Below are 10,326 nucleotides of genomic sequence, written 5' to 3'. Positions count from 1 at the left end.
TCAATTCTTGTAAAACTCTAACAAAGAAAGGGATTACCAAATTGAAAAGCTTGGCTTTAATTAGGCTGGTTCTTGTTTACAAAGCTATATATTGATTTCGGAGCCTGAGGTAATTCATTCATTTAATCATAAAGGACTTAGGTATCAAGCGAACCAATTAAAACAGCAAGAAAAAGACAGGCAAGCCAGGGACGGCGGAGAGTATTTTGTATTAAAGTGGGAGGGGAGGGGGGGGGGGGGGGGGTGGAAAAAAAGCAAGCGCCGGAGACGCTAACTTGCTGGAGGTTCTGGGGAAATTGGTCGCCAGAAAATTTTAAAATCTTGAAGCTCGGAAATGCTACTTTCAGCATTCTCAACAAGATATCAAAAAAATAAACGTGGATCAATCGTAAAATGACAGATGTTTTACTTCTTATTTTTGTTATTTGCTTCAAATTGGTGGGGGGGGGGGAGGGGGGGGAAATCCCCTTTAGCCCCCAGGCTCCGCCGTCCCTGCAAGCTGTGCCAAGAGAGGCAAAAATGGAGGAGGTGTGATAGAAAGACGGGAGAATACAAGTTAGCTTCTGTTTTTAATCCAATCGGAGAACAACGAGCTTCAAATTTTTGCAAGTCACTGATCTGAAGAAATAGCAATGTCAGTAGTTTCAAGGCATTTTGTTTTAATTCAACAGGGGTTTTCTTGAACTATTTGCAAGGAAGCATTGGTAAAGAGAAGCGTTGACTTGCTCTTAACTTTGACTTTTTCTCTCAATCATAAGAATGCAGGTCGTGATCGTGCTGCTCAAAAGTTATATCAAAATCTCACAACACCGGAAGTCTAAAAGTTCATGTGGTAGAGCAGCCGATTCATCAATAGTAGGATCATTGGTTGGAAGCCTTTAATGTTAGCAGCACGTGTCCAAAAGGAATCAAACTTAATAGCAATTGTGACTAATTCCTGGTCTTTTTTCGCCCGCTTCACTACAGCTGCAGCTTTTCAGTGTTTTTTTCTTTTTCTTATTGGTTCACTTAAACGTGTTCGTCCTTTATGATTGGACAAGTCTTGGTTTCAGTGTTAGAGTAGAACAGAGCAGAATCTTTATTTATACGCAATAAGAATTAAAGCTAAAAAAGCTTGTGGGGTCGTTTACTTAACAAAATAATTACTCGTCCAATTAAAGACTATTAATTATAACTAAAACACATTTCTAAAAACATTCTAATAAATCCCAATTTTTAAAATGCGAACTAAGTAAGAAACTAATACTATCAAACATTAACTTTTTTTGTTACTTCTCTACTTAAAAATACGTGTAGTCAGTTAATCTGTTCCTAACCGTTGAACACGATAAACCAGTGAAAGCAAAGCTCCTGAAGTGTTCATTTCTCCTGAGTAGTCTAAGAAGTCTCTTGAGGTCAATACTACCTACATTCTTTTACATGATGTTTATCAAAGTTCCCTACCACTGAGCGTCGATATACCAGTGAGTCTTTTAACAATCTAGTATTGAATCTGTAGGTATCGTGATTGCTTCTGGGTCTCTTAGTGAATAGCTACATTCTGGTTCTATGAAGATGCTATTAATTAGACATTCAGGCATTGAGACTTTGCTTGCTCTATAAAATAGTTAAAATATTTGCAATTTGTAATCTAAACTGATCGTTTCCCATTCCGCAACGTTGAGAGCTTCACTAGATACCTTATATTTGGATAAGTTGTAGACAATTTTTGCTGCTCTACAGTGAACTTTCTCAATTGAGTAGAGAAGATCTGAATTTGTACACGAACCCCATAAAATAATACCATACTTGATAGAAGGTAATATTACACTAAAATATAACTTTAAAAGGACAGCTTTGGGCAAAAATCTTGAACGCTTCTATTTTTTTTTTTTTTGCAAAGTTTTTCTTTAGTTCTAGCGTATGTAGTATCCAAGAAAGCGTGTCGACCACGATCATACGTCCAAGAAGACGAGATTTTGTGACATAGCTTAATACCGATCTACCCAAAAGTACTGGAGGCAGTGGTGACCGAACGTAACCCAAAATTTGCTTAAGGACTTTCGAGACCATTGCTACTGTGCATCCTTACAGCGCACGCAAATTCACATGCCACGTCTTGCATCAAGTGCGCGCGCTATGTACTAAAATGAACAATGATAGGGCAGATGGCCATTGCTATAGATTTGCTTGGATTTAACGATCTTGGATGTTCGGGGACCCCTCCTTTTTTTTTCAGAAACAGATTTTGTTTACAATTATCTCCACATTGTCCAAAAATAAACAAAAAATCAATGTGGGAAGTTAAAAAAATTTCAAGATTTCTGTCCTCGGGACATGGAATCCTGCAATCTTGCGGCTGCAAAACGCGTGAAACTATGGTCGCAAAATGCGAACTTGTTCTTTAAGGAACCTCCACAGTTAACTAAATTCAATTGATGGGTCCACTTAAACAAAGTTTGGTACATAACATTTCACTTCAAAGATGCAATTACAATATTTTTGGGCTTACAGACGCTGTGGCCTTATTCGCTAAAGAAACCGGATTTTTTCAGATTTAGGGTGTTCTTCCGGGCAAGTGTTCTTCTCTTCAAAACGAAATCGGTGAGCCCCTTTTTTTTTACATTTCTGATATCACTAACTCATCATCTTTCAATGGTGAAATTTGCAGAAAAAAATCAATGTTAGAAAATTTTCGTGCGAACGTCCTTAAGACTAAGACATTAAAGTAGTACCTGCCCATACCTTCTTGTCGAGCGTGCTAAAGCCAAACATTTAACAATATCATCCCTGTGGTCAAATGGTATCTTGGTGACGAAGATTTTCTTGCGAAAATTTGCACCCAGTACCCAGTTTAGGTCTCGTGTCGTCAGCCAGCACACTTCCCGGATCCATTGCCCACAGCAAACACCATCTGTATATTTCCAACTAACAGCGCGCATTATCCACTCCGGCTGGCTACCATAGATACCACCTGGGAATCCCGGATGTTGGTGAAGGGATGAGTAGAATACCTCGTCAGGCGAGGAAGTGTCATTAAGCCAGGACAAAAAATCAATCGCTACTTTATCATAAAGAACATAATTCGCTGCTTCTCGTGTGAGTGCTACAAAATTGGACCCTTTCTTGATGCGAATTCCCCATGGTGGAGGACGCTTCGTAAAGATCGTCCTTCGCCATGAGTAACTCACATGAAACTGGCCTCCTTCCACCTCTTCAGCTCTATGGGAATACATATATCGATGCCAATTATTGATTGGAACTGCAAAACTCTCGATGTTGTTGGAACCATTCAGATTGGCGAGCGCTCGCACGATTTCGGCATTATTGTAAAGGGGTAACTCTTGCCCAGTAACATGCATAAAATATTTCCATTTTACTGAGCTCTTCATTAAATCCCCTAGACAGTTAATTTGCGCGTGAAGAATGCTAACACGAGGCCATATCACGTCGACAGCTTTATCAGTCAGAAAAACGTTGTCAAGGCAAGCAGTCATGGCTCCTATTGCTTTTCGAAATGCTTCAGATGATTTGACATCCACGTGTATGCAGTAAACATTCTGAGGCATATAGATGGATTGTAAAACCTTCTCTACAAGATCTGCGTTTGTGAATACAACCATTGCATAAGCAATGGGGAAGTCTTTTTCTTCTTGCGTGGGAGAGGGATGAGGGAAAAATTCCTCTTTTACATCATTGCACCCTTTTTCTTCATAACGGGAATACACTTCTGTTTCTGTTGGTTTTTTATCGGCGCAAAACCAATTTCCGAATTTGGAAAAGAAACACCAAGAATTTTTGCTAATGATCCGCTCGCATTCCGACCACGTTGTGGGTTCCTGTGGGGAAGAGAAAAAGCATATAAAAACTGTGCGTATTATCACAGGCAGCTGTACTGTACTAATGTTTCAACAAAGTCTCCCGGGTTGAATTCCTGGGTTCGGTGTCCTGTGAGGATTGAGTTGGTTTGTTCTTTTGGCTCTCTCTTCTCATGTAAATTTGAAAGAAGTAAAGCCGTGCTTTTTTCTTGGATGAGGCCAAAGAACCAAAACTTTAACCGCGTAGTTACATCATTTGGTTTATGCTCCTTGGTTTTGCTTGTTTCCTGCAACGTAGGCTTGCATCTTTAATATATATTCTGGAGTTAAACCCTACTGCCAACGCCTTATTAACTACCTCTTGATTTTATATACAATTAGACAGTGTCCAGGAGTTCAATTACAAGCCCATCGCATCCGCAGAACGCTCTCCTCGGGTCGTAAGGAGGTTTTAAGAACTATAATTTGTCAGCAACTGATTGTCTGAAGTATGCGATTTGGAATTCGTAGATAGAAACTAAGGTCGGTATTTGAAGCGAGTTTTGTCAAGCAGTAGTTTGCTTATTTTGACGAGACGACATTTAACATAGTACTAAAGGGAGTTCCAAATTTTGCAGTCAAGCGAAAAGACACCTTGAAGAAACGGTTGGTGAACAGTGTTTTGTGACTCAAATGTGCCACGCTGTGGAACCTCCTTCGGCGCACCACGCGCCCAATAACCTTTTCGTATTATAATTTATTAGAAAAAAGCATTACCTTTCTGTTATTCTTGACGTACTGGCACACCCGTGCGCAAACAATGTATGTTCCGACGAAGAAAATGCACAGAAAAGGTACAAATCTTCTTGTGTTTCTCCTCTTGCAGCCTTTCGGAATACTTTTCGTGAGTTCTGCAAAGGAAGGAAATGTGCGAAAACAAAATTGGTTGAGAGAAGAAACGATAACAGACATAGAATCAGTAATAAAGGAAAATATAAGAGGTGGAATGTTGCCTTTTCAGCGCTAATAACTATATATTTAACATCATAACTACCATTAGTACTAGTTTACCTAAACGGTAGAAATGTTGCTGACGGGGAGGGAGATGTTCAATTATGCTTGTAGTAATTTAACGACGGTTCCCACGTGGAATTGTGGGGAGATTTTAATAGGTTTTGTGCAGGGACGGTACAAAACGTGGACGCCCACACTCGACCCCCAACTGGACCTCCGAGTAGAAAGAAAACAGAAAATGGTTTTTTAAAGTGAGGTCATTAAATTCTAAGATAAAAATCGCAAGATCCTCTGAATTTCCTTTCTAAAGAAAGTGGAAGATGACCTAGAAATAAATCGTTTTTCAAGTTTCCAGTTCCGTGAGGTCCTTCGTTTCTAAAGCCTCATTTACAATAGCAAGTTTTCCTTTACAACTAATCCTTGTCAAGTCTTCCTTGGCAGTGTAAATGGAAAAATATGACAATTTTTTCCTTGACAAGTGTCCTTGTTCAAACACTGGCATGCTAGTTTTTGAACAAGGACACTTGTCAAGGAAAAACTTGTCAAGGACGATATTTGCCAGTGTAAGTAACTTGTCAAGTGCACTTGTCAGTGAAAACTTGTCCTATTTTTCATTTACACTACCAAGGAAAACTTGTGAAGGAAAGATGTTTCAGGGAGAACTTGGCAGTGTGTACACTCGGCAAGTTTTCCTTGATAAGTGGACTTGTCAAGGAAAACTTGCTAGTGTAAATAAGGTTTAAAATACATTTTGAATTTCCTCACGTGACCCCACAATACAACGCTATTTGTTTTTGGTTGAAAAAAGTTGTCTATTTCTATGAATCTCAGCAGTTTGAGCCTTTCAAGCACATAAGGAGGTGTATTCATACACATATGTTTTATTTCATGAGCGAGAAGTAAGCGTAAACTCCAGTTTTCCTTGATTACCGGAAGCCATATTATTGGACCACACGGCGTCTCCATACAAAACTCTACAAAGTTGCGTGAAAAACGTTCAACAAATAACTCAGAAACGATGAACTGCACAGACCTGAGAATTGGAGAGGGGGTTTAAACATTTGTTTCCTACAACAATCCAAGTTCTGGACCTTTTTCATTGAAAGATTTCAAATTTATTTTTTTGTTGCGTGACATTGTAAACTATCTGTTTGGGAATACGAGAAGCGAAATGGAAGATTCGCGCATAACCATAATTCCTTGCACCTTTGACCACAATCCCTTGCGCTTCGAAGAAAAATGTGTTCTTCTCCGGATTAGAGAGCTGCCCCGTTCGTTCGCTTCAGTCTCAGTCACTGCTACAGCAATAATTACATAGGTGATTATTGAAAACTCTCTGCGTTGAGTGGTTGCTCTTGAGGGGATTACACACGGTAATCACCTAAGCGTTTTTTTTTTAATGGCCGCAAGCCGTTTTGTGGAGGTGAATAACAACCTCGACTTTGTCTCGGTTATTATTCACCGTTAAATACCATCCATGAAAATAAGCCAAAGGTGTGTACGAACGCCGTGCTAAGATACTTAACATCATGATAAAATAAATACCAGCATTTACAATAACGTAAAATCGAAGAAATATTTCTCCAATAGATCGTGTTCATGTGACTTGACATTTCCGATCGCCATAACACCTAACTTTATCAGATGCACGGCACATCTACAACGACGATCTGGATATAGAAATGAATGCGTCATCATCTGCAACAAAGTCTAGTTGCTGTCTTCATCTTTTTTGCCAACGCCCAGAACCTGGAATGAAGAGTTTGCAGTGTTTGGAATCAGAGTACTAGGTCTCTTAGATCCTGTTGAAAATCGTACCCAAAACCATTACTTTTTTGTTTTCCCAGTATCTGCTGCTCGCAACATTTCACTTGCCATTTCCAACTTCTACTATATAAAATAATATATTCTCGGCCAATACCGCAGAGCGATTCCGCCCAGTAAAATAATGTATTCTATTCTCTTTCGATTCGCTCAGCCGAATAGAAAACATTTCTATTATATGTGTAGAAGGGACAAGTAACAAACAAATAGTGGAGGGAGCTGCCAGCAATGGTCGAGTTTATTTACAAAAAACTGAGCCGGGGACACACTGGATACAGGTTACAAGCCAAGGAATATAAGAAAAAAGTCATACGCTATTTAAAACGACAATACAAAATAGTAAGGAAATAACAGCCTCGAGTAAACTGGTCGGCGTCAAGTGGTGTGACATTCACGAGGAGTGGTATATAAAGGCCTAATTATCCCAATGGGAATTAATACCAAGCAACCTTATTAGACACCTAAAAGAAATACATTTTTTCTTCTAATTAGCCGCCAATAGAATGCGGTATTGCCTTGTCAAAATCCCAATTTCTTTATAGCTGTGAACATAATGGATACCCCAAAATAAGGTGAAACACTTAGTCTCGTGTATATAAATTACCAAACGATCTTTCTTTCACTAACTTTAAATATGGTGTCACCAGAACAATTTATGAAAGCTAGTCATTTCGTGCCGGCGCTTACACCTAATCACTAGAGATCAGTGCCTAACCCAGAAGTTATTCTCTGCCTAAAAGAAGTGCTGTTTATCTGCCAAAGGTTGTTAACACCGAGGTTGTCAGGGTTGCCACGTAACGTCATCGAATTTTACACATGTATATGTGTCGCGAAGTGTCTCACCTTTTTTTTTTTGGAGTATCCATTCTATTCATAACCGTTTCTTAAAAGAATTAATGAAGAAACGATGAAATGATATATGAAATGGATCATACATGAACTGCGGATATGAAATTAAATGAAGCTATGATCCTCGCAGTTATGAACGCAGTTTTTGCAATTGCGTAAAGAAGCCTGAAAAATTCAGGACTTCAACGGGCAGTTCATGTATGATCCATTTCATATATCATTTCATCGTTGATTCATTCCTCACGGGAACATTAGAACCCACAAATGACTAGCTCCCAACGTCAGTGGCTTCATAGCTCAGTTGGTTAGAGCATCGCACCGGTATCGCGAGGTCACGGGTTTAAACCCCGTTAAAGTCCTGAATTTTTCAGGCTTCTTTACGCAATTGCAAAAATTGCGTTCATAACTGCGAGGATCATAGCTTCAATTAATTAATGAAGTGTTATTATTGTGACGTCACTGTCTCGCTTCTATGTTACTTCGTTTTCTGTTTACGTCTTGAGCATTGTTTTTCTTTCGTTATTCAGATAACTTTAAATGTTATGGGCCCGGTAATCTTAAATTTAAAGTCCGATTGCTGTATAGAAGTTGAGTGGTCGTTGAAAATATATCAGGGTGTTATTACAGGTACCATGTTTTCTGTCTTTTGTTTTACGTAATATGTTGTCGGTGCAAGCAATTGTAAAGAAAACATGGCAGAGGCGAAGACGGGTACGATTGCATTGTCGAACGAGTGCAATTATGGATAGTCTTTCATATACGGGATCCGAAATTATTAATGTCTGTGAAACAAAAGAACAAAGCGAACATAACAATACCTAATTTTTAGCAAGGCCTAACTCGAATAATAATGGTTCCTTTGTTCTTGACTATTTTAGTCCGGTATATAAAAGTCAACCCGCAATTATGGAACACGGAATATCCAGTGCTGAATGAAATTCATGAAGGACGGGCTGTGGGGAATTGCAAGTGCAGATGAAACTGCAATTGAAACCGTTGCCAAGATCTAGAAACACAAAAAATGTGTTATTCAACGCGACAGAGCACTTGCGATCATCGTCAGTACTCTCTGCAGATATTTTGCTGTTGTGTAATGCACTTGCTTGGTGAGCCCGAGAATCATGAAACAGTGGAAAAACACTGGCAATCCATTTTCAAACATGGAGGCTATGGGTAGCCTACACTTTAATTTGTTGAAAGGATTTTTAGCTGGTTTCCTTTAAAGTTCACTGTATTCCGGTGAATTTTTGTTGCAATATCTTGGTCAGCACCCAGTTCAATTCCGCAGTCCAAAGTCCACATTCCATGATCCAAAAATATTGGTGCAATCGTTCTTCACATTTAAAACTGTTATGTAAAGTTCATTAATAATTCATGAGTGACAGGCAACAGAAACGCACTATTTCGGTCACATTGAGGTGTGTAAATCCTGATAAAGTGTTCAACTGTCTGAAAGCACTGGGAGGGTTTGAAAAGATAGCAGCGAAAAGCTGGGGTTGATGATTGAATTAATACAATAAATAATGATAATTATATCAATTATATACACATTCAACCACTAGTAATAAATTATCACCTGGAACCCTTACTCCCAAACGCCCCGGGAAGAAGTAAGATATGGGAAAGGGCCAGCCACAAGGCTGAAGGAGTAGGAACCACGGCAACACGCAGGCCATCGCTGCAGGGAGGTGGAAGGTTCGAACGCCCAAGGTTTGTTCAAAGCCAAAGAGAGGAATAAAGGGGATAAAACAATCTTATTTATACTAAAATGGTAATAATTATGCAAATAAGGCCCTCCTGTAGAACAATAGATGTACTGGAATTTCCAACTTGAATCTCTAGGGAATAAGGGGCGTACATGATGGCCCCCGGTGAGAAAAGTATTCAGCCACATGTCCCAGTATGAAAACATTTAACTTCTTAAATGTAACTTGAATGAGATGATATATGATATATCTGATATATACCAAACACATTTTAGTTATTACTTCATTACTTCTCATTTAGCACTGCCTGAAAACTGGCCTAAGGACATGACGACAACCATGCATCACACAACTCTGAACTTTTCCTCCCAGCACTTTGCACCTTATCGTTCTATGCTTCCACACAAACAACAGTGCAGTCTTTACTTTGCAAACTATCTGTAATTCCTACGCTTAAGTGCCCCCAAAACTTTGTCTTGAACTTAAAGTACAGCGGGGAATCCCGGATGGGGAATATTGAGGGTTGCTAAAACTTCACCGGATATTTCATCATCTACAATACTTGACCAAATATGATCTTGGTCAGGGGGAAAACGCAGCTTTAATTACAGTGAATGTATGGGTTTTGGCCGAGTTCAAACCTCTTGTCGGAAATTTTGCAGTAATCATTACGTGGGATGCCCCCTGCAGGGCAGGCCACGTTATAAAATGGAGTCCGTTTATTTTTACTCTTATCCACAATTGTAACGTTTGTTATCATTGGCTAGGTTTTTTAAAAAGAAACTAAAACCGCATATTTTTGTGGCTACATGTTCATTCTACGTCATCCACAAGCCATGGTTGTTGTCACTTTTTGTGTTCTCTTCGCTTGTTTCCCGAAATCGGAGGTATACGAAAGGATTTCTACTGTCAAACACCTGGTTTCGCTAAAGGTTGATTCATATTTAAGCCATCGGTACCTGTTACAGCTTTCATATCGTCGTTTTTATCTGTTTCATCAAAGGTATGTCGTGTTTGTGAGGGTTTTTTCGGTCAAACAACGTGGTAAAACTACCGTAGAACTAATAGCAACGAATGATCCCCGAAAATTTAGTCTGTAATTCCTTTTGAATTGGATTGAGTCTTCATATTAAATAACTGGTAACATATTTCATTTT

General features: G+C 39.2%; 1 protein-coding gene across 1 annotated transcript in view; it reads right to left on the bottom strand.

Annotated features, from left to right (window-relative positions):
• Nucleotides 1-1,272: 1,272 nt before the first annotated feature.
• LOC137976210 (N-acetyllactosaminide beta-1,6-N-acetylglucosaminyl-transferase-like) overlaps nt 1,273-10,326 on the bottom strand; it is a 24,150-nt gene continuing 15,096 nt past the window's right edge. The window contains exons 2-3 of the mRNA XM_068823507.1: nt 4,554-4,687; nt 1,273-3,818 (exon numbers count right to left, since the gene is read on the bottom strand). Coding sequence (XP_068679608.1) covers nt 2,703-3,818; nt 4,554-4,687 — 1,250 coding nt within the window. The 3' untranslated portion in view covers nt 1,273-2,702. The remainder of the gene's footprint in view (nt 3,819-4,553; nt 4,688-10,326) is intronic.

The sequence above is a fragment of the Montipora foliosa genome, chromosome 11, assembly GCF_036669935.1.
Source record: "Montipora foliosa isolate CH-2021 chromosome 11, ASM3666993v2, whole genome shotgun sequence".
Taxonomy (NCBI): domain Eukaryota; kingdom Metazoa; phylum Cnidaria; class Anthozoa; order Scleractinia; family Acroporidae; genus Montipora; species Montipora foliosa.
The sequence above is the reverse complement of the archived record's forward strand: the minus strand, read 5'-3'. Positions and strand labels throughout refer to the sequence as shown.